This window comes from Watersipora subatra, chromosome 3 (assembly GCF_963576615.1).
Source record: "Watersipora subatra chromosome 3, tzWatSuba1.1, whole genome shotgun sequence".
NCBI classification, from domain to species: domain Eukaryota; kingdom Metazoa; phylum Bryozoa; class Gymnolaemata; order Cheilostomatida; family Watersiporidae; genus Watersipora; species Watersipora subatra.
In genome coordinates, this window is record NC_088710.1 from 72,043,478 (window position 1) to 72,069,843 (window position 26,366).

The window sequence follows — 26,366 nt, forward strand, 5'->3', positions numbered from 1 at the left end:
CACGACCCCTCATTAACTGACAGAGACATTTCTAGAAGTTAAGAAGGCAGTATGGAAGCAGACGATAAATCCTGCCCTACTCCAACAGAAGGTAAAAGAGGCCTTCATACAGCCAGGATTAAATTAGAAATTTAAAGTATTGGCATCTTCCACTTGTTGGCCATAAATAATAATGGGCATATTTGGGAGATTTGTCTTTAACACTCATCCTCTCATGATATCTTCTTTTCATATTTACAACTTTTGAACAAAAGCGTATAGCATCTAAGTATTGAATACTTGTAGTTAATACGACAGCAGGAGGTCAAAAGGACAAAACTGGTGCAGAACTAACGGCTTGAATAGTTCTTGTGTCACGTAAAACTTATGTATAATAATGCTGAGTAGTTTAGTTGTGGTCATCATCTTATCTCGGGGCAGCTCCGGCATTGCTTGTGTACAGCCGAGGCTACAGCGCATCAACTTACTTTATCTGCCTGATTTTAGCCGGACAGAAATCAGGCCACTCCATCACAACCTGGATGTCCTTCAAAGTCTCGCATTTATCTCCACTATCAGTGTATTTTGTCCAGAAGTGAAGTATAGCATGTGTACCAGGCATCTGAGTATCTAAGAGTAGTGTATTTATGACTATTTGGAATGTAACAAGTGTCACACAGGCTTGTGAGAGGCCTGAAGAGAGTCATGGGTGATACTTGAGTCAATATCCAGACAGAAGCTTGAGTTGTAGATTGCATGCTTTGAACATTGTTTCACACATCCTTATCGCAGATTTGCTGATCACAGAGACTGCCAGGGTCACTAAACACAGCCCGTTGACAAATTATGTTATTTGCATCAGTATTGCATGAAATTGTAATTGCATTCTTGCTCTACCAGTGAAATGTTCTCTATGGGTCAACTTGACCGAGGCTGTCCTGTCATTCAGACAGCGTTAGATTCATCCATGAATTTTTTATGTTTTTTTACTTTTTATGTTTATAACTTGTTGGAGCATTTCGAATCTCATAAATAAGTTTAGTTCAACATTCCAAGGCGCAGTGAAACCGGTATTTGTCTTAGAGTTATAGTAGGGTGAATTGTAATCAATCATCTGTGTAATTGACTATCAGAACTCGGATGTTGAGTTCCTGACACGCACATGTGCTTCAGTACTATTTTATTGCAGAGGTTTTTGAATTAATCCGCCCAGAAACCTCCAGACCTCTCTTGGAGAATGTTGATGCCGGTAGCGGGAACTCCTCCCCACAACCAATGAAAAGTTGTGGTTCAATAAGTAGTGTGCACAGCGCTAATCATCTAATGTGTGGCTGATTACATAAACAGAGTAACACAACTCTGAGTTCTTCCTCTCACTAACATTGTTCAACTCTTTTTCCTTTTCGTACAAGCACCTTTTCTCATATTCACTCACTAACCTCAAACGGATAGTAGCCAACTACTAACCAGTAGCTGAGATCATATCCAGTAGCCAATCATGAGATCCATATTTACCTATGTATGTATGTATGTTTATGTACACCAATTAAAGTAATGCTTTTTTGGATGTCTACGTAACTCTTGCAATGACTGTTTCACCTTTAGGTATAATCAACGCCAGAATCTCAAGGTTAGGGAATCACATTTTTTAGAGAATCTTGCAAAATTTTTAGCAAATCAGAGTCTAAGAAGTATAGCAAAAAGTGATAAAATTATTAATTTATATATACTGTAAATAGACATTTATATATACTGTAAATAGACATTTATATATACTGTGAATAGACATTTATATATACTGTGAATAGACATTCATATATACTGTGAATAGACATTTATATATACTGTGAATAGACATTTATATATACTGTAAATAGGCATTTATATATACTGTAAATAGTCATTTATATATACTGTAAATAGACATTTACATATACTGTGAATAGAGATTTATATATACTGTAAATAGACATTTATATATACTGTAAATAGACATTTATATATATTGTGAATAGACATTTATATATATATATACTGTAAATAGACATTTATATATACTGTAAATAGACATTTATATATACTGTGAATAGACATTTATATATACTGTGAATAGACATTCATATATACTGTGAATAGACATTTATATATACTGTGAATAGACATTTATATATACTGTAAATAGGCATTTATATATACTGTAAATAGTCATTTATATATACTGTAAATAGACATTTACATATACTGTGAATAGAGATTTATATATACTGTAAATAGACATTTATATATACTGTAAATAGACATTTATATATATTGTGAATAGACATTTATATATACTGTGAATAGACATTTATATATACTGTAAATAGACATTTGTATATACTGTAAATAGTCATTTATATATACTGTAAATAGACATTTACATATACTGTGAATAGACATTTATATATACTGTGAATAGACATTTATATATACTGTGAATAGACATTTATATATACTGTAAATAGACATTTATATATATTGTGAATAGACATTTATATATACTGTGAATAGACATTTATATATACTGTAAATAGACATTTATATATATTGTGAATAGACATTTATATATACTGTGAATAGACACTTATATATACTGTAAATAGACATTTATACATACTGTAAATAGACATTTATATATACTGTGAATAGACATTTATATTTACTGTGAATAGACATTTATATATATATATACTGTAAATAGACATTTATATATACTGTAAATAGACATTTATATATACTGTGAATAGACATTTATATATACTGTGAATAGACATTTATATATACTGTGAATAGACATTTATATATACTGTAAATAGACATTTATATATACTGTGAATAGACATTTATATTTACTGTAAATAAACATTTATATATACTGTGAATAGACATTTATATATACTGTAAATAGACATTTTATGCATGCAAGTTTAGCTGTAGAGCAAATTAATACTGTAAAAATCATTTAAAATAATAACTGTATAAAAATGTACAAAAAATCAACAAAAATTAAGCATGAAAGTCTATTTATTGATACAAAAATGTAAGTAACAAATTTTTTTCTCGAGTTGTCAAGTGTGAGTTTTGTACCTAGTATCGGTCGAAGAAAATCGCCAAACATGTGACCACAACAGTCGTCATGACAACGCTGTTCATCCGCTGTCTCATGCTTCCCCTTATATCTACTAGCATCTAGCTACTCTCTTAGTTGTAGCATTTTGAAGGTACATTTCTATTGTCCTGACACTATGATTCACCCTAAAACAGTACTAAATAATAGATTACTCGAGGATACAACTAGAGGATACAACTCGAGGATACAAATATGCCGCAAAGTAATTGTTATCAAAAGGGATAAATTTGATCTTTTGACTCACGATTTTCTCAAGTCTTTTTGTTAACCGGTTTCTGTTCTACACTCTTCACAATTTTTTCATTCACCATTCTTATTCATTTGCTATTTTTGTAGCTTTTTGGGAGAGGTCAAGGTATAAGTTGGTTGGTTATCTCATAAAGCGAGGAAAAAGGTTCACAATTCGTCTTTGAATTCGCCAATTAAGCCGTCTCGTCTGTTTTGAGTATGAATTCGCTACTTGCTTCCCTCTGACATGATTCGTCTTCTTAAAAGGCATTAGGATCAATAGTACCTAATAGAAATTAGCTTATCGATTGCCTCTTCTTATAAAGCAGATAGGATCTGTCTCTGCTCGCGATGTACAACTCGATCAAACTAGGGCCATTTTGCCTCACCCATCAGTTGCTCTGCTCACATCCCTCTCCAACTCCAACAGTCAGTATGGTTAAAACTCTGAGAATATTAGTTACACTTTAGCTTGTATTCGATTTTTTTTCTAGCTTAGGATTAGCCAAGATTTTTTATTTATCTTACCCCGAGTTACGCACACTTTCTTTTTACAGGTTGAGCATGTTGTTGTCTCTACAGGAGGTCTTCTGCCAAATATAGTTTGCCTCATATATTGATCTAACATAGTCGTGGGCCTTCATTAGTGAATGGATGTCTAATGGCATCCATGTTTTCTTTTCAAGCAGGAGAGAGTTGACAATTTTGTCTGTTATTTTGTTGGTTGTCTGTTTAAAACGTCCAAAAAGTTTAAGATTTCAGTCTGGTCAAAGATAAGCCGAATTTACATGTATGCTCAGCCATGCTTGTAAGACACCTGCTCATTGAATCTTCTTTGGGTCCTTATGGGAAAGTCTTGCAGTCACTATACAGCTAGTAGCACATCATGAACAACTCAATCCTCTACCTACTTGGTCTGGGCAGATCTAACTTACTAGGGTAACCTAAAATTGGAAGATGAGCAAACTTTTACAACTATAGCAGTTTCACATCTCTCAAGATGGCCTTACGGCATCACTATTCTCCATAATTGTGGTTGGTAGCATTTTATGGAAGCCTATTACTATTAGTTACATTTGGTAAAGTTCTGTAAAAGTCTATGACTATTAGTTAAGCTAGTAGCATTCTGTGGATGTACTTTACTTCCTACTCGTTGTATTTAGTAGTAGCCTACAAAATCTATCATTACTGGTTGCCATCTTTAGATTTGGACTAATTCTTCCTTTTAAACATAGATATGCCTCTTAAATTCTAGCCAATTCCTCATCTGGCTGATCATTATGGTTTCTACCGGTGTTCATACAGGTTGTCGTGAAAGCTACTGAGAACCCCGCTCTGAACAAGCTTTTAATTCAGTTCTACTTCTTGTTTCACATATTAATAGTTCAAGCTTTTCACTACGCATTCTCCATTACATCATTATTATCTCTAGCTATCCAGGGCATTGCCTACAGCTCTCAAGGTATCTTCTTACTTAGCACAAAATAATACCCTCATTGTTATCAAATACGAGCAAATATTTCTAACTTCAGCTCTTGGCCTTTATTCTCATCTATATTGTACAGTATGGTAAATTGCCAAGAAATTCATATATACTGTGAAACAGACAACTGCGCGCTGTCTATAACCACCGCTCGCTGCGTTTGAACACCACCCGCTGCCTTTAAAACTATATATGTTAAAGTTCACTCTTGTGCTTTCCTACCTATTAAAGTAGGTTGGAATGTTTGGAGCTGCTGCTTCCACTGTTCTCTTGTCAGTGGTGAGGTCTCCATTCAACATGAAATAAAGTGCACTATGTAACTGCCTTGGAGTTTCCTTTTGCTTGTTTCTGTTTTTCTTAGACCACAAGCTATGTTCTACTAAAATCAGCATATGAAGTGGATTATTCATATAACCATATTTACAAAATGTGGCAAAACCTCCAAATACGAAGTTCATTTTCTCTCAGATTTTATTTGTATGTTGTAACTGTCATACGCTGAATTAAATTCTCTTATAAAAATACATTGTATTTCATTTAAGTATTTTCATAGCCTAACAAACCTAATACTATATACGTAATGTACTGTATGTAACAAATACATGTATATATATTCATTTATATATATGTATATAGCAAATGATCTATGTACCTTAAAGGTCAGTTAGTTCCCTGTTTGATAAACATACGCTGTATGTATATATCACATTTACTAAAGACTGTAGACATACACTGTATGTATATATCACATTTACTAAAGACTAGACATACACTGTATGTATATATCACATTTACTAAAGACTGTAGACATACACTGCATATATATATCACATTTACTAAAGACTAGACATACACTGTATGTATATATCACATTTACTAAAGACTAGACATACACTGTATGTATATATCACATTTACTAAAGGCTGTAGACATACACTGCATGTATATATCACATTTACTAAAGACTGTAGACATACGCTGTATGTATATATTACATTTACTAAAGACTGTAGACATACACTGTATGTATATATCACATGTACTAAAGACTGTAGACATACGCTGCATGTATATATCACATTTACTAAAAACTGTAGATATACGCTGCATGTATATATCACACTTACTAAAGACTGTAGACATACACTGTATGTATATATCACATTTACTAAAGACTGTAGACATACACTGCATGTAAATATCACATTTACTAAAGACTGTAGACATACACTGTATGTATATACCACACTTACTAAAGACTGTAGACATACACTGTATGTATATATTACATTTACTAAAGACTGTAGACATACGCTGCATGTATATATCACACTTACTAAAGACTGTAGACATACACTGTATGTATATATCACATTTACTAAAGACTGTAGACATACACTGCATGTATATATATATATCACATTTACTAAAGACTGTAGACATACACTGCATGTATATATCACATTTACTAAAGACTGTAGACATACACTGTATGTATATATCACATTTACTAAAGACTGTAGACATACACTGTATGTATATATCACATATGCTAAAGAAACCTTTAATTCAAGACTCTTTCAGCGTCCCTATATGCATACTTTAACTCCTAATTGTTTCAAAACTACTTTTCCAATTTCAACTCCATCTTCCCTGAATTGTATGCAAATACTGATTTGCTTGAAAAGTCAATCATTCAAAATATCATATCTATTAGACTATTAGGTAGTTCTACAAATAAAATAGTACAACCCTAGCATTCACTCGGTATATTTACTATCAACACTGAGAATATTGATAGAGTATAGATTAGATGTTTATAGAAAATAGATGAGCCAGAAATAGAAAATATGTAAACTTTAGAAGTATTCTTGCTGCTTTGTTCATCAGGCATGTCAGCTCTTCACCTTCTGTATGTATAAATAATATTTATCAGGCATGTCAGCTCTTCACCTTCTGTATGTATAAATAATATTTATCAGGCATGTCAGCTCTTCACCTTCTGTATGTATAAATAATATTTCTTTAAAATTAAACGAATATCAAACTGAGAATTTGTGTTCTGGCTATGCTTTATAAGATTTAGACTTTATTCTACATTCTTTATGTTCTTTAACTGGGTCTTGTTGTCAGACCAGAAAGTGCTAACTGACTAGCTATGTCACCTCCAGCAATACTTGGTCATCAGCATTTCTCTAGACTCGTTGTATCTCTTGTTTTCACAGCCATGAAAAGTTCTTGTAAGGCAGCTCGTCATCCGAAGGCTTCTTTTCTAGTTGTCTTGCGAGGCTTGTTGTCGCTAATAATATGCGTTACTTCCGTAGAATGTGAGGAGAAGAGGACGTTTCGAGATAGACTATCGACTTTTCTACATAGTACATCAGCATCCATCTATGTCAGCCATTTTCTTTCCTCCTGGGGAGACCGCATGTGGATGTTTGCTGTTGGTGTCTACCTTTCTCAACTCTCTCCTACAAACTTACGACTTGTTGCCAGCTATGGATTTGCTGTCTCCATATCCGCTGTACTACTTGGTGCAATCATTGGCGACGCCGTTGACAAATACCCTCGACTCAAAGGTACTGTGATGTCATTCTTGTTTCCAAAATCTTTCAAAAATGAATCTGTCAGAAATTCGTACGTCTATACAAATGTGATTTGCATTGGTCTCTGTAGGATTCTGAAAAGGTCGGTATCTGATCGATTAGCCATACATGAGTGAAAACCTCGTGCTCTCTCTTCAATCCTCTCTCTACTTGTTACATTTACTGCTGTAGTAGGGTGTTTATCTGCATGTGTGTTTTATACTTTGGGTTATTTAGAGGTGTGGGTACTTACAATTCTCAAACATGATCTGTGTAGATCATCTTTGCTAGCAAATTTCTCTTCACTTTGCACAAGGATTGTCTTAGCTGTTTACCCACACCGTAAGATATTTGTAATTAATTTTTTATCTGTCTTATCTTTGCATGTGTGGCTCTATCGTAATCATACCTTTCGTATATCCGAGTTCAGAGAAGGCCAAAGAACATTTAGAAGGATTTCACGGTAGGGTCCAACCAGGAGCTTTTTGCTTCTGCCTGGCAAATAAATCTTTTGTACTTGGCATACTTTGAAAGTTCTACAGGTGTTTAATGTTTTTATTGTTTTATCGATCCCATATTGTGACATACTTCCTATGACTTGGCCTTTCCTTACTACTACTTGTTCACATGTTTTGCTCATTTATGTTAGAAGAAATGGTGTTGGGTTCTTTCCGTTCTGGGTTCACCAAAGTTCATTCATACAGGAAAAATAATACCTCTAAGACATTTACAAATAGATTCAATTTTAAGAAGCAGCCTTGAAAGGTCTCCAAAAATTGGATATGATCCAGAATTGGGTAGATCGGTATTTGCCCAGGGCAGCCCTAGTCATTTGAGTCCTCCATTCATAGTATCCCATAATCCTCCTCTCTTGCATTTATGTTTTACAAATGATGCTTTACAAATGGGCAACTAGCAAAGATCTCCTACTTTCGCCACTGGAACTTCCCTCTTGCTACTGTCTCACCAACCCAGTCATTTGGTTAGGCGGGCAGCATCTCTTACTGGAAGGTTGTTTCTTGCGGACTAACAAATATAATGTTTCTTTTGTAGTTGCGAGAACAGTGCTCGCGTTTCAAAATGTTCTCGTGGCAATGTGCGCTATTCTCGTGTCTGTTGTCTACGCTCAACAGGAATATATCTACAGGTGAATTTATAGACACATCTTTCCATCTTTATTTCCAACAGAGGACAACTCCATAGTACTTATCATGTTCTTTCTATTTCTTTTTCTACTACTTTCAATTAATATTTTCTGCCAATTGCTTTCTACATTAAATATGTAAGTATTTGAAGTTGTTAGCACTAATATCTTAATACCGTATATAAAAGGCAAGTTGAATATAGTTGTTATTAACTTGTTAATCGCATACATATAGTCCCATGCCTTAACTAAGTGCTGACAGAATCTTCTGGCAAAACTAAAAACTGATAAACTCGTTCATTGGCAGCACTTTTGAAAAGATGGGGACAGAATACATAAATGATCAGATGTTTGAAGAGATGATTAGTTAGCAAGGTGACTGTTACACAGAAGACTGTCTATTGTCTCCCTTGTGCTGCAGTGAGACCTGGAGGTCCGGTCTGTGCGAGGCAGGAATTATCACACTCGCCGTGCTCGCCTCCCTCTTCAGCACGGCTCTCAAGATCTCGATAGAGAAGGACTGGATATCAGTTATATGCGAGGGTGACAGCAAGAAGCTCGCAAGTAAGTATAAAATATTGTTTGTCTCTGGCTCTCACTGGCTTCTCTTTATGTAGTAGTTAATATGACACGCTGAAAGCACCCGCTTTAGCGTGTTCACCTGATGACAACCTGTTGACAATCTAACAACTAGCATTATTCACCTGAGACAAGGTGTCAGATTGTAAGATTGCTGTTACCTTGACCTTTACCTTGACCTTTACCTTGCCCTGTTGATGAATCTTTAGAGACTAGCATTGTTTCACTAGCTAGCAATTCCTTTGGTATTGCAGTCAAACATCTACACACGGTAGTCAAATCTTCGTATGAAGTAAATTCATTCCGAGATCAATTTCGTATGTTAAAGCCTTTGTATGTTGGTACAGATATTCTATAACAAAACTCTGTACTTTCTTAATTCGTTTCAGAGCACACAAATTTAGCACTCTTAAATAAACACTGCAAATAATTTTACACATACAATTAAAATAAATGCGTTATATAAAATATTATCAAAAACTAAATGTAAAAGACTAAACTTGTAAATGAGTAATTGGTAGATGAGTTTTGTTGTTACTTTACCTGCGAGACACGATAAAGGGTGTTGGCTTTACCTGCGAGACACGATAAAAGGGTGTTGGCTCGTCGTGGAGAGAGACGCAGTTTAATTTATTTCAGCTCAAACATTGAGTTTAAGTTAGAACTAATTTAGCCTATACACATGTATTTGTCAGCATTTTTATCTTTTTACATTTGTTTGTTATAATAATTTCTGCCAGATTTTTGACTGTCACTTACTACAAGGTTTTGGGAAACTTTGAACATTGCCTTTTGAGAATTGCACCGGGTCTATAGCCAAATATTATTTATTATGTATTTTATATATAATAAATATATTATATTTATTGATATATTATATATGTTATATTATTTATATATATCTAATATTGTTACACATTATCTTTAAGCCCCAATTAGCGTTTGGAAAAACCATTAATTTGAAGTCTGCTGATTGTTATGCATTCCGTTTGTTTACATGTTTCACTTCCTAGCAAAGTCAGTTCCATGACGCTTGACCTAGATTAAAATTGGATCATCGACTAATGAAACAAAAATTTTAATGATAGCAGTAATTTTTGCCTCCTACTTGCTAAGAAAGACTTATGGAGGTTTTACTGTATGGTAAATTTTCTTACGCCAAAATAACAGTTTGATTTTACAAATAATTAGATATATTAAAACTACAATAACGTACTCCAAATATGTTTGGTATAGCAAATGCATTCAATGCAACAGGTTAATGCTCAAAAACTATTATAAACAAGCAAAACTAGAACTACAAGATCGTGGTAGTCAAATAGCATTTTAAAATGATCAAGATATAAAATATTGCAAATACGTATGTAGACATTTATTTATATATCGTTATGTATATATCAATTTATAAGAAAATGTTTAAAAAATATTTGATATACATTAGGCTGTTAGAATTTCCAATAATTAGCAAAGGAAAACACTTTTACGCCCTTAACTTTAAGGTTCTATGACTCCCAAGTCTGATGCCTGCGTTACATACGGTCAAACGCTTCAAAATGTGCTCAGGTTTTGCTATTTTAAAAAATTATTTGTTGATAGGATTGTAATTCTTGTGCTACTGTTTTCTGGAACTGGTATCTACTTATTTATCATCGGGACTTTCCCGTAAGTTACATATTTTTTTGAGTTGGCATGTTAGGGCAGGTGATAGACCTTTATGCGGTTGTTTTACAGGATTGAGCTCAATAACTCGAGCCATTGACCAGGTGACTAACATATCAGCACCCGCTCTTACCGGTTTTATTATCTCATCATTCTCCGTATCCGCTAGCGCCATATTCGTTGCCATTTGGAATGTATGCAGCATATTTGTTGAATACGGCTTGCTTCAGAGAATATACAGGAAGGTGCCAGAGCTTGCTGTTAAAACTCTAGATCAAGGTTAGTCTCGATCATACAGAGTTCATTTGCTTCATTTAATTTATTGTATGAGCATTAAGGAGCCTATTCATGAAGGTCTGCACTCTAGCATATCGTGTGAGAGCTGTGTCAGTGCATTGCATTCAACAAACTAAACTTGTCTAAATACAATGATTCTCAGCTGGTGAATACCCGAAGAAACGATTTCGTTTGTTAGTCATATGTTAAGGTGTATTATAATTTCATTAATTTCAAGAGTGAGTAATGCAGCTTGTGATGTTTTAGTTGTGAGTTTTAAAAAGTACGTAATTATAAGGCTGTACTTACGCTGTAATGCTACTCGCCGCATCTTCTCCTAATAACTCGCACACCATTGAAGCTTAGCAATAATTTTGAGAACAGGAAGTCCTAACATGGTTGGCAGAAATGGAGCAAACCATCTGATTTAGTAAACATTTTATTGGCAATAAAAACATGTGTGTAGGCTCACCTACATATGCATCTGAGCTGCAGTCATTGCTGGCCGTGTCTTCAGGCGACATTTTCAAAGGGGGCGGAAGGTGTGTTCGGCTTAATTAATACGCAAATTTTGCTCAATTCATTTTAGGTATGTCAATCAATAAGTTATTATATTTAACAGTATAAGCCAGTTCAAGCGGGTTGGAACAAGTGACACTTAAAAATCTACAGCTTACATTATGCGCTTGGCGCACCTTGTACGTACCTTGTCAATACTAAAGCTAAAACAAAATAAACAGCTCTCTCTGGTGACACACTTGGATCAGTTTAAATGTGCTGTGTCAATACTGATTTTTGCAAAAGAAAGATTTTCTCTCAACCAATGGTGCCAGAGAAGTTTTTGTAAAGACTTGTTTACAAGACAAGACTCGCGGGTGCGATATTTGCTGTCAAATCTCTAAAGTGCCAGTTGGCATGTTTGTCACTTAATTTACAAGCTGCCCTTTGTAGTTTACTATTTATGTACTTCTGACATCAACCTTGTCTTTATAAGGAGTTGCTTTCATACCTTATGGCATTCAGGGGTTCTGGCTATAAAATGGATATCACAACTAATTTTGGCGGAGCGACCGTCATTTCTGATAAATGCTCAGGATATTGAGACCTAAGGCTATTGCAAAGATTACCATTGCTATTTGGAAAACAGCTCGCACTACGCTTTAAATTTTTTTTAAACTACTAGTAGAATCTCGCAGAAGTTCACTTACTCTGTAGCAAACTCTCAAACATATTCCGCTTAGTTTGAGTTGGCTGACTCTTTAACTAAAAGTATATATTTACAGCTGATAGAGAAATTGAGGGTGGTGTGAATGAATCTGCTACTGAAGGTGAAATGGAACAAAAGATTGGGTGTGAGGTTGAGTACCTCGAAAGTGAAAAAGCAAAGGAGTCGCCTGACCCTGTCCTGCACTCAGGTCAGCTATCATCCTCATACTCACACTGATTAAATTTTATTTTTATATTCTTACTTTGTTACATACACTAAATCAAAAACTTGGAGTTGTTGGCACTATCAACAGCCTGAGTAGACAAAAAATAACAGTTTGTACCCTGAATTTATACTACTCATGTACCTGTAGGCAAGTGTGATAATTAAAAAGAATGGCTTTATTCGGATGATTAAGTTCACTTTTAGAATCAAGAGCTGTAAAAGAAATATACAAACAATTTGTAATAGTTTTTTGTTTTCTGTTTATATACCTTCAGGAAATATTACACAACTGACACGCGAATACATTTTCGGGGTTTTCTTAGTGAAGTCTAGCACTATCTAGCACACAATATTAACGCAATCTCCTGACTCGCGTGCAAATAATAAACATTTGTGTATTTAAAACAATAAACATCCAGCGTAAAAATTCCTTCATATAGAGAAGAATGCATAGTACATTATTTAGAAGAAGACAACTCTAATTGTATGCTATCAAAATAGCATAAACTTAGCTCTGTTGAGTTGAGCAGTTCAGTAATAGTGTTGAGTAGATAACTCTTGGCTGCCTATTAGTTACCCTACAGTATTCAATTATTGTCGTAACTACTACTTAATTCCACTAAAGCTTAGAGTGAGAACTTCACATCTGCTTTAGTATTGCGGTCAAACCTCTACACATGATAGTCAAATCTTCGTATGAGATAAATTCATTCCGAGATCAATTTCGTATGTTAAAGCCTTTGTATGTTGGTACAGATATTCTATAACAATCCTCTGTACTTTCTAAATTCGTTTCAGAGCACACAAATTTAGCACTCCTAAATAAACGCCGCAAATAATTTTACTCATAAAATTAAAATAAATGTGTTATATGAAACTTTGTCAAAAACTAAATGTAAAAGACTAAACTTGTAAATAAGTAATTGGTAGATGAGTTTTGTTGTTGTTGTTACTTTACCTGCGAGACACGATAAAGGGTGTTAGCTTTACCTGCGAGACACGATAAAGGGTGTTGGCTCGTCGTGGAGAGATACGCAGTTTAATTTATTTCAGCTCAAACATTGAGTTTAAGTTAAAACTAATTTAGCCTATACACATGTATTTGTCAGCGTTTTTATCTTTTTACATTTGTTTTTTATAATAATTTGTGCCAGATTTTTTACTGTGACTTACTGCAAAGTTTTGAGAAACTTTGAACATTGCATGTTGAGACTTTTACCGGGTCTATAGCCAAATATTATAGCCAGTCTTTATTTGGCTATAATTATATTAATATTAGCCAAATGAAGGCTCTACTAGAAACTGCTTGAGTGAATTGTAGTTCTCTTTGACTTGTCCAACTCACAGCAGTTTGTATTCGTATTTAGTTTCTATGCACTTTTCTTATTTTTCTTCGCAAAGGCTTATTCACTCAAAACTTGTTCGTCACCTCATGTGATTGTAGGAGAGCTACAGCTATATTAGTGGCAGCACCAACAGCTGCAGCAGTAAATGTGTCTCACTTGTAAGCTTCTGCGGAGGATGACACTCGCACTAGTCTGTGTGACTAGCCGCATTGGTAGCACTGGCAGCTTTGAACAACGTGATCAATCTTAACAATTTTATTTCCTAATAACAAGCAAGACCATCGTCTGAAACTAACAGCAAAAGTTCCTATTTGCTGCCTCGTTCTAGTAAAGCACTATTGCACTGTACATTTACAGTGCAATAGTGCCCATACTTTGGTATGAGTCAGCGCATTAGCAAATAATCTGCTAAAACAAACGGCCTCATGCCCTCATGCCCTAACGTATCAGTCATTATTTCATCAGCCATTGTCACAACACTAACTGTCTTGTAGATGTAGAAAAGACCTCTGAGAGTGTTGAGCAAGAGAAGGATATGAAGGCTACCTCATTGAGAGATATTACCCCTGAGACAAACCCTGAACCTAACAGACTCGACGATGATGGTCCAGTAGATCATAACTATAATAGTACAGATCTTTCCATTTTAACACAGAGGAATTCTTCCAAAAGTTTGAACAACGCCGATTCCAAATGTAAGTCAACCATCAAACTGTTACTTTTCTCACCTGTCTCATAAATCAAAGCCTTCTAGCTTTAGTGTCTATTCAGACAAAAACATTTACTCCGGAAAACCATATCTTCCTCCAAGTGCGTTCTGATATTCAATAATAGCTAATAGCTAACTCGAGTTTAGAACCAGGAAAGTGTTTAGTTGGTCTCTCATCAAGCGCTGATGACTGTGTCATATCACATGCTATGTTACCGCTAGGTGCTTATGGATATTTCTAAAACAAGTAACAAATAATATAAACGCTCTATTGCAAAAAACCAACTAGTACACTGTGTTAAGCATAATATTTTCTCTCTGTCAATCACCTCTCGCCAACAGTCTTTTCTCACGTCTAGCTATAATCGAGTATCGCATGACGAAAAGTACTTATTCGCACTTATGTTTTTGTTGCATTTCCAATCTGACACAAGTGCCTGTACACTGGTATATTGTCAGAAATCATTGTTGTTGTACTTTCTGGTAGGAAAGTGACTGAATCTTGCATATGATGACTATTTTTAGCAACCAGTGAAAATTCTCTCAGCTATGAGCCAAAAAGGGGTAATTTATTATTAACAATTTAGCATTGTGTTCTGCCACAAGAGTTTAAACAGAATGCTTCTCTAATAGCACTTATCAATTACTACACTAATGTTGTGACCTCAGGCTATATTAGTTAGCAATTAGATTAGCATATTGGCTTGGTTAACCAAACACCGCTTTGAGAAAGTCAGGCTATACATTTTGTTCCACTTTGTTTCAGTGTTTACTTTTTAATGCTTATTTTGTAGCTCTCTAATCTGTTCTTGAGCTTTTCTCTAGTGTCAATAGTCGCTGACAGATCAGTAGTATTTACGAATGACACAGAGGGCAGTGAATAGAGCAATATTAATCTAGTTAACAAGAATGATCAGGTTACCTCCTCTTGTTTCGCTGTAATTTACAGCTGAGTGGTAGCTGAGTGCTAAAGGACCCGTATCATCTTTTGAATTTGGAATGAATCAAGAGTAAATAGAATTATGTCTGGTCACACCTTTACAATATTTAAGCAGGCTCAACCAGCCATATCAAACCCTAGGAAGCATTTGACAGTGGTCGAGGTGAAAGACCAGGCAGTTACAGTAGTGCTACACTTGACAAAGGTCTTACAAAGTCTACCTAGACTCCTAGAGGGTCTGAGCAGTTTGATATGATCTCAGAAATATGTCCACTCTTTTGGAGCTGCTCTGCATCCTTTCTAGTAAGACTTGAAGCCGACTTGAAACCCTCTAATAAATATTTTAAGAGTTGTATTCACTTGCATGCAACTCTGGTCAATAGTTGAGGCAATATAGCCTATTAGGAGTTGTCTACTTATAAAGACATTCACTTACATGTGAATGTACTTGTTATGGTGACAAATACTTTAAAAAAATTTTTGGGGCCAGTATTTAAACCTACTCTGAATGACAAGATTAATGCCAGGTGATGGCCGAAAGAAAAAAAAACAGATCATTGCCACGTCTTCAAAGCAGGAACAATGGCTAGATTTTTATTCCCTCTGGTACCGAGGTTGAAAAGTTTGAGACAGCTAGGTTGGTCACACAATGTGCTCCCAGCCACCTGTGAGGGACTGCCACAAGCTCTGCCTTGTCATCGTTGGTATTACTGTAACCCCAGACATACTTGCTCGACACGTATAAGTCGGAAGGCTGAAACCCAAGGAGTAAAAATAGAAGGTTAGGCCAGCATTTAATAGAGAAAGAAGCAATTGGCTGGGGAAGTAAGAGATTGAGTTTGATGGCTCGCTATCAATAAGTTACCGAGATATAGACTCCGATCAAGGTTCTCAGGCAACACAGAAAAACTGAAATAGCTGGATTACACCTCCGACTGGTGAACACTTCCATGTTGAGGTCAGGAGGTCAGGCATAAAAATTTAAGGTGCAGCTATGGGAACTTTAAGATAAAGAAACTGCTCTATCGGGGAGGTCAGCAATCGTGAGCACTTATCTCCATACAAACTCATAGGGACTTTGTGATTTGATAAAACATGCTGAGAGAGCAAAAGCACTCGATGGCGCACCTAGGATTCTAAAAAAGGTTCTGTGTCTTCACAGAATGGCGTTTTTCAGAAAAGATTCATCAAGTTTCAGAACCTAATTCACAAAATTAGATCTCTGCTTGATACAGAATTATTGGATCAAGGTTTCTTGAGTACACGACTTCAGCTTTGTCAGGTTGAATAGTAGAGAAAAGAATATGAACAGGAAAGCAAAGAAAAAACTGCTGAATTTTAGCAGCACAAAATTTTGATTTAAAGAAGTGCTTCGCCTTGGAAAGCCTTGGCTTGTCATTTCAATCACCCTATAGGTTGAGACTCATAAGAAGACACAGAAATCAAACACAGTATCTAATAGCGGTGCCTCGTATGAACTACCTTAGGTACACGAAACTCTTTTGTTTATGTCCTCTATGAATGAAAGGGGAAGTTGGCACTTTTGTGTGCACTCATGTTGCCTTGATGCAGGAAACTTGAGCAGCCTTAAAACCTGGGAGGTGATTGTTCTTTGGTTGTTTCAAATTGTCTGGCTGAACTTGATCAGGAAAAGCGACTGCTTACACGCGAGCCACTTGATTTTCTTGCCACACTACTTGCTCGCAGCATACCCACAGCATGGAAGAAACCACCATCCACTGTTGAACTTCCAAAAACCTCAAGCGGCTTCTGGGATTCCTTGGCACTCCTAGCCGTATGTGCAAAAATACTTTGACTAGGTGTAAAGGCCATAGGTACAATGGCTCTCTAGTCCTTGCAGTCATAATTTGAAGGGAACCAGCACATACATACTATATTCTGGCATTAGTACCTTCCTATTAGGTAACGCGATTAACGTCTGCTGAAGAAGAGATATAACTAGAGATGGCAAATGACTTACCGCTTTCTGTCCTCAATGAGTAAAATGGCCAATAAGATTATGTGATCAAGCGAGTTGGCATTTTACTTTCAAAGCAACAGATTTATTTGATGACATTCCTTTTATTTTATTCCTTTTATTTTATTCCTTTTATTTTTTATGTATTGCAAAGACAGCAAAAAATAGGCTTAGTCTTGATAGCCATGAAATATGAGGGGTGTAAATGAGTTCTGATTGACCTGGGGATTTCTGATGCATCGGTATATGCATCGCTCCCTCGGAAGGATAGACAATAAAAATGAAGAACCAATGCTAGCTTTAATGGTGATAGTTTTAGTGGTAGAAGATGCAATGGCGAGAAGAAGTGGGAGATGAGCGATGCAAAGAGAGAAGATGAAGAGTATCATCGATAGGAAGGAACAGCAGTCGCCCAATTCCGTCCGTTTATTTGAAGAAGAAATTGCTTTGCAATTCATGTGCTGCCTCTGACAATGGCAGAACATATCGAGAGTTTGAAAAGACACAATAAGCCTGAAAGGCATAGCGTACAACTTAAAGTGGAATCGATATATACACCCCCAGCAATAAATATGACAAAAAGTGTATGGAAAAGAAAATTTTACACTTGTAAAATAGTTTCTGATTGGCAAAAAGTTTAGGTTGGAAAAAACAGCTGTATTCATTTTTTTTCAAGTTGCTAATTTTTAATTGGTCAACTCCTGACTTTCGCAGTCTTAAAACAGTCGAAGCTCCATGGTTGGTGAACAAATCACAAGTTTGTAGCCTTAGTTCCAAACCATAGGACAACTGTTGGTAGATTCTGATTATTATCCAAACTGTTATTGTAAGTAAACATTTACACAGTAAATATGTGCATAAGAAAACTGATGTTTGGAAGAAGAGATCAATTAAGTTGAGAGAAATTTGAATAGAAATATGGAGTTATCTACTCAGTTTGTCAAAAGAATTGTATAAAGTGGTAGTGAGATTGCTTCATAAATTGTTATTCATTTATCTACTTGATAAAGTTTAGTATAAACATTAAGTTATTCTACTCCGTATAGTCCTGTAGGTATTGATGACTTGTACTGCATATTTGATTGCATTCTCTTTTGTTCATCAGGTTGTATAAGTTGTATTGACAAGCCGTCTGGTTTATAAATAGAACTCGTGAGTTGATTCATGAATAACTCTATTCATATCAAAATAGTGAAGGGACAACCTATTACAATTCTTTGACAAAAATACAGCACTACCGCTTCCTAGTACAAAAAGGCAACAACTCTTATGACAGCACACAATTCTCAAAGTAAAAGTGTTGATGATGTTAGAGTGTTGATGAGTGTTGGTTGATCAACAGATGGTGTAGGACACGCTATCATGTTTGAAAGCTGAACAAAAATTGTCTCGTTTCCATAAATGAAAAAGTGTGTCCGTGTGTAGCCATAAATCTAGCCAGTCAGCTGATTAGGGGCTTCACTTGAGTGATCTGACAATTGTTTCAATATTTGAAGCTGTTCATTAAGCTTTGCTTAAAATTGTTAGGCTAAAGTTTATATTGTTGTGCAGTTGCAGTTGTGTCCTCCTGCGAAAGAGATCAGGACTGTGCCTTGCCATTTGTTTGCAAAAAATGTACAATTGCTAATATGTTGCTATGACAGAGAAAAAGCTTATTCCTGTCATTTTTTTAAATTTCAATAATATTTTCTTATGTTTGCAACTTTATTATTACACTTGAAGGATGCTGTAAGTTATACTATCACATTTAGAATATATTATATTATATCAGATATGGAAGGTAATATGTGCTCATATTATCACATATAGAAAGTAATATATATTATCCGGTATGAAAACTAGTATATATTATTGCCATATAACAAGAGAGTTTCTTTGTAAAATATTTCTTAGATGGGCAAAAATTTACGTTCTCTTGTATTTTGCATCTCTTTCTGCAACAAGTTTTCAGTGTCTCAAATGCGATGAGCTTCTAGCTTTCATTTAGGTAGTTGCTGGCATCGAGACCATTTAGACCTGCCCTCACCTGTTAAAATTAATGCTAATTTATACTTTGTAGTGAGACACCTCAGAGATGCGCTTATGGGTAATTGAACACAGCTATATATTGCTATCACCAATTTTTGCAAGTCATTCTGATGTCGGCAATTTATTGTTACATTAAAACCCTCACAGTGTTTTTTTAATAAAATATAGTGCTGTAAGGCTAATGTGTACTAACATAAAACATGATATATTTCTTTTAGCCCCTAACATATGTCATGTTTTATGGCTATTTAGAAACAGGTAAACTGTAGATTGACATATGAGAAATCACTGTAGCGATACCCAAAACTAATTTCGAGTTAAAGAACCATTAGTGTAAACTCAGTGCTACCAACCATAGACTCTCACAACCTTATTGTGGGAGTCAATTTGAGTGTCATTCTAGTAATAAACTCCGCTAATGGATAGTGTAAACCATTTTGTGCTAAGGATTTATGTTGCTAACACAGATGTCTAAATGTATAGTAATAATAAAATACCAAATACATACATAAAAAAAAACAAATAAACTACACATAATGCTTAAGGTTTACCTTTGCTGGAAATTTGTGTTAAGCATTCGATTATTTATTTATATATAAAGTTTCAATATTCTGTCTAGCGTAGCCACTGGTGACTAAAAGCAAAGCGCTTGCCGTCACTGACAATTTGTTTGGCATCCAAAATCATCGCTGACTGCCATTTCAATGCTTTCTATCAGTAAGCTGGGTTTCTCCCGCAGTAAGCTGGGTTTCTCCCACAGTAAGCTGGGTTTGTCCTTCAACTTGGGAACTTGTCTGGTGAGCTTGCATTGCTAACTTCATTTCTTTAACGTACAGAGTAACTACACGACTTTCCTCTACCTCTGATATATGTGCATGCAAAAGGTTTTATCAGCGGGTACACACTAGTTCTTTTAATCCATGACTCTGCAGTTTCCAACATTCAGTCATACATTGATCACATCTTTGTTTTTATGTTGATGGTTCATCAAATTGGCTGGTTGACAAGTTTCAAGGTGTATTTGGTAAGGAGAGGCAATCGAACGATCTATTGTGGATTGTTTCAGGCACAGCCGTATGTAAAAAACTCTTCTCAGTTTTCTTTACCCTCAAGACTGGCTGGTCTGTCTACTTCAGCTACAGAGTCAAGTACGCCGGTATGGGTCTCGCCGCTCTATATATGACTGTCCTTGGCTTTGATAACATCACTATTGGTGAGTGTACTTTGACATGAGCTCTGAAATATGTGCACTGCATGTACTTTTGGTTATACAGAATCGTCATCTCCTGTTGACCAACCTTTTATTGCTCTGTATCATATCCACAGTAGTGTTGGAGGCATTCTATGGCAGATATAAGCAGCTAGAGAAAATAAGCAAAGTGAGAAACTGAGCTTCCACAAGCTCCTCTCAATGCGCACTAATTTTTCAAGAGCTCTACAGAAAACTTGTTTACACATAAAGGACGCTTATTGTCTTGTAGCTGCACCGCACAGACCTGAACCTGGCCAATGAATAATATTAATTGGTAGCTAAGAAGTCGGCTGAAATACACTAGCTGATCTTTAGCCTGAGAGACACCTTTGACAGTCATTAAGCTTTGTGTGATTGAGCAATAACTACCAATCTAAAGCTAACTGTTACATTTTTTGTGTCTCACAGGCTATGCAAACTCACAAGGTGCTACTCCTGCTGCTATTGGTGGAATGATGTCTGCTGGAGCTGTGACAGGAATTGTTGCAACATTTGTCTACCCAAAGATGAGGAACAGTATTGGTATGTAATGGTGAACATTTTAGAGATAAGGTACATCTAGTTATGCTGACACAAAGGAGCAGGTACATCTAGTTGTACCGACACAAAGAAGCAGGTACATCTAGTTATACTGACTCAAAGGAGCAGGTACATCTATTTATACTGACTCAAAGGAACAGGTACATCTAGTTGTACTGACTCACAGGAACAGGTACATCTAGTTATACTGACACAAAGGAGCAGGTACATCTCGTTATACTGACACAAAGGAGCAGGTACATCTATTTATACTGACACAAATGAGCAGGTACATCTAGTTATACTGATTCAAAGGAGCAGGTACATCTAGTTATGCTGACACAAAGGAGCAGGTACATCTAGTTATACTGACACAAAGGAGCAGGTACATCTATTTATACTGACACAAATGAGCAGGTACATCTAGTTATACTGACTCAAAGGAGCAGGTACATCTAGTTATGCTGACACAAAGGAGCAGGTACATCTAGTTGTACCGACACAAAGGAGCTGGTACGTCTAGTTATACTGACTCAAAGGAGCAGGTACATCTAGTTATACTGACTCAAAGGAACAGGTACATCTATTTATACTGACACAAATGAGCAGGTACATCTATTTATACTGACACAAAGGAGCAGGTACATCTAGTTATACTGACACGAAGGAGCAGGTACATCTAGTTAGACTGACACAAAGGAGCTGGTACATCTAGTTGTACTGACACAAATGGGCAGGTACATCTAGTTATACTGACACATAGGAGCAGGTACATCCAGTTATACTGACACAAAGGAGCAGGTACATCTAGTTGCGAACAGGCCTCTCCCTATTAGGTTCACATGTTCTCAACAACCAAATATGATAAAATAAGATAATTTCCAATGATTTGGTGTGAAATGGCAGAGCGGAATGTCACAGTTTTTACTATTTGTCTCATGATAAATCACAAACTTTTGCATCTCAATTAGAGCATGTACCAATTTGACACTTTTTAGCATGTTGACTCATGTGCTCAATAATCCTTTAGGAAGTCTCAATCATATACAATCATCCTGTGATTACTAATAAATACCATAGAGTTATAAACAAAAAATATATTATGGAAGCAACTCTGCTTTGTAAATGTTATTTAAGGTTGTACTAGCTACGAGTAAAACGTGCTACAGATAAACCTCGATACAAAGGAACTTGGCTACAAGTAAACTTAGCTACAGGGAATCTACTATTTTGCTCTCTATTATCATTGGACGAGCAAACTAAAATGAATCATCAGAAAATTCTTCTAATTTCTCAAGAAGCGGTAAGAAACTGTTTATAGATCCTATTAGCACATGTAGCATTCGGAGTTTATCTCTTAAAATGTTGTTTTCTAGGTGTTGAGAGAGCTGGCCTGGTGGGATCTGCAGCTCAGATACTTTGCCTCTTGTTGTCTTTGCTGTCGGTATGGGTTCCTGGCAGCCCCTTCAACCTTTCTCCACAAACTTCAGGTTTTACCACATTTTATACAGTTGCATGCTTAAAAGCTAGCTTGATCGGTGGCTCAACCTAATCATAAAGCAGAGAGTTAACACAAACCGTTCACGATAGATTTACGATAAACAGATAAATTTGTCTGTTATTCCATAGGAGGTTGTCTCCTCATGCCTAGCATCGTACATCTGTAACAAGTTTCATGGCGTACCAGTCCGTGTTGCAGAGGGCAATCATTGACACCTGATGACACCTGTAGTACACTTGGTCAGCTGTATACTGTTTATTACTTGTGTTAACCTCTGTTAATATGCATGTTTGAGATTGACTTAATATAGTGAGGTAGAAAAAAGGTTTGGAAACTAGAATAAAGTATACTATAATTAGTTATCAGTTAACTACTAACAGTGTCAGACATTGTGTATTCATCGACCGCTGTAACTTGTTCATTCCGGGTCTGACCTTTTCAAATTCAGATCAGCCTTATGCGTATGTTAGCGGCATGTCAGTTTTCAAACCATTTCTCGCCACATTTCGTTGCATTAACAATAATCTCACTCTGCTGTTCCTTTAAAGGTGCATAATATTAATGACCTTGATGTGACCTTGATGTGACCACATTTGTTAACATGAATAATAAGCATAAAGCTGTACAGAGACAGTTACAAATTTGATAATAGCAAAGTTAACCACCTTGTCATCTCACTTAGCATTTGAGTTCTTGCAAGGAAGCTGCTTCTTCTGTGCGTGTATCAATGAATCCTCCAGTTCAATATCTAATACGCAGTATCTTAAATCTAGTTCAATATCTAATAGCAACAACCTGTCAACATATGTATCACAGCCTAGGTGTAGGTTGTTGCTTTAAGCGTAACCACCTTTGCTAATTTTAAACTCTGCGGCTAATAAAAAACCTTACTGTTAACCATTGTTGTGTTAACCCTTTTAATTTGTAGAAAATGTGACAAATGGAGTTACTGAACCCATCAACCTCACCGAGTATGGCAATCTTTTGCCAAACGTTACAGTCGTATCACCGGTGGAACCATCCGTCAGCAAGTTTTCTCTTGTTTTTTTGATGGCTGGCATCATTACTTCGAGATTTGGTAAGAGATAGACTCAGGGCAGACTCAGGGCAGAGAGGGAAGAGATAGACTCAGGGCAGAGAGGGAAGAGATAGACTCAGGGCAGAGAGGGAAGGAAAGGGGAAAGTAAAAATAATAATAGATGAATAGATAGCAAGGGAAGGAGGGTGAAAAGGGAAAGTGGGCCAGCGGGAGTGAAAGGAAGAGTAAAGTGTGCAGGAAAATTAGCAAACCTTGGGAAGGTAGGAAGGAAAAAGGCAGGATAACGGTGTAGGTTTTCATTAATACCAGAGAGCAAGGTCAGAGAAAGGAAATATTAGAAAGGATAACGGAGCCGAGCTCGCATTACTAATAAAAAACAAGGTTAAGGAAATGAGATAAGGAGAGAGATAAGGGAGCTAGGTTGACATTGTTAGAGTGCCAAATGTCAGGACTTACCTACTGATAAATTATCCACTCTTGCTATTTGGTTAAGTCAGCAACTCGGTCATACAAACAACTACAGTCAAATCTCAATTGATGATTGACTTAATAGGCAATTTTTCAAACATACACATTTTCTGCAAGCGCTTGATTATACGCCCAAAATACGACGTTTGAGGTTTCTTTAAAAGTTGCCGCTTCGTAAGTGAGAGTACAAAGGTTGTTGAAAGTTTAAAAAAAATGTGAAACAGATAGAGATAGTGAAAAGTTTGTAAACTAAATAAGTCTAAGCTTCACTTAATTCAGTTCAAAATAACTTACCCTGTCTTTATCCCACCTCTACCTCCAAACCTATGACACGTTGTTTCACGTGTCGCTAAGATACAATAACAATACGGTAAATACCTTTTTTTATTGATTGTCACTAAATTAATATAGTTGTTTTACATTCAGTTTTTACATATATGTTCTATAATTTGTTTGTTTCAATGATATGTGTGATTGCCTGCAATATATATTAAGGAGCTGTCGCAGGCTTTTGGGCTTTTAAGCAAACTACAGTGTCTGCTCATTAGAAAATTTGCTTCAACATACGAGCCAAATCTGAAAACAAATAACTTTGTATGTAAAGGTTTGACTGTAATAAAATTCAAGCCAATATGTCTTATGCTATAAAAGGTCTTGTGTACTCTTGCATTGCTTGCCATCTTCAATTTGGCACTTCACTGGCTGGGTATCGCTGGAGTGCCTGCCCATTTGTGTGTGGTACCATGTCAGCATTTCACCTGCCATAAACCTTTCAGATATTTGTACTTGTGATTTTGTGTCCTCATACTAAGCCAAGGGCATTTCACACGCAATGTTTACAATGGACTTGCATGTGTGTTCGGAGTTATCTCACTCTTCCTATTTTTTGTTATATAGGTCTGTGGACTTTTGACCTGTCTGTAAACCAGCTACTGATAGAAAGAGTCAACCAATCACAAAGAGGCATTGTAAACGGAGTGCAGAGCTCACTCAACATGCTTATGGACCTTCTGAAATATATATTAGTCATAGCCGTGCCCGATCCGAGACACTTTGGCATTCTGATCTGTCTTTCTTTCCTCTTCATCATCCTTGGAGGAGTCAGCTTCTTTATCTATTGTGGCAAGATGGGCGTAAAATTATTTGGCAGACTGGCTAGAGGGAGCCAGGAATTGAGGCCCACCATACCATAAAACCGTTAATAATGAGCAGGATATCAAAGTAGTGAAACTTTTACGCCCTCTTCTCGAGGTAGTAGCTCAACCGGAGTTGTACGCTTTTCCTTTTCAACTATGGGAATTCCCAGCAATGTTATTAGTTCTGATAGATGTTTTTTATACAGATTGTTACGGTTGGCAGCTGTTGCTGCTTGTTTAGCATTATATTTATTCAGCGATAGCAACTGTCCACTTACTCTCTGGTGCAATTCGTATTTGTGCCTGTTATAGCAGCTATTTTTTATATTAATTTTTTTACAGTTCGGTGGTATTCCCGATAAATGCAACCTTTTTGTAACCCGATTGTTTGTCAACGGGTTTTATGCTTTGGCATAATGTCGTTATCGCGACACAGTTTCTAAATACATACAGCTGTAACATCAGTCTTCTTTCACTTGTTGAATTTCAGAAGGAAAATGTTCTTTATGCGTTAGAGGAATAAGATGAGATAATTCACCCACGCCCTTCACCCCCGGCTAACGATACAATGACTTGCTATATTATGCTCCTTGCACTGTTTATGTCCTTGATTTAGGCTAATCCAGTGACTGGCACGGATTAGCCATGCTTTCTTAATCTACATACAGCTCCATCGTTCTTCACACTCTCATCAGCCTCATTGACATGCTCGCTTCCTATTCGTTACCTTATTATAATATTTCCTGAAAGAAACCTTGAACAGGCTGTTATTTAGGAGCATCTAGAATGTGCCTAGAAAAATAATCAATATCCAGATTCACGATACCGTAAAGCTAAGATTAGTGATTTTACAATTTACCTACGTGTTGAGGGGCTTTAAGTAGCTTCCCTCTTTTACAATTCAGATGTGAACCTC

The 26,366-nt window shown here is 36.1% G+C and overlaps 1 protein-coding gene across 1 annotated transcript; it reads left to right on the forward strand.

Moving 5' to 3' along the window:
* LOC137389782 (solute carrier family 40 member 1-like) lies at window positions 1-25,889 on the forward strand. The gene is made up of 12 exons (XM_068075880.1): window positions 1-91; window positions 7,184-7,438; window positions 8,498-8,591; window positions 9,010-9,152; window positions 10,899-11,105; window positions 12,386-12,517; window positions 14,375-14,575; window positions 20,602-20,748; window positions 21,196-21,309; window positions 22,683-22,796; window positions 23,736-23,885; window positions 25,212-25,889. The coding sequence occupies exons 1-12, from the start codon at window positions 52-54 to the stop codon at window positions 25,505-25,507; spliced, it is 1,893 nt and encodes a 630-aa protein (XP_067931981.1). The 5' UTR covers window positions 1-51; the 3' UTR covers window positions 25,508-25,889.
* Window positions 25,890-26,366: the final 477 nt, after the last annotated feature.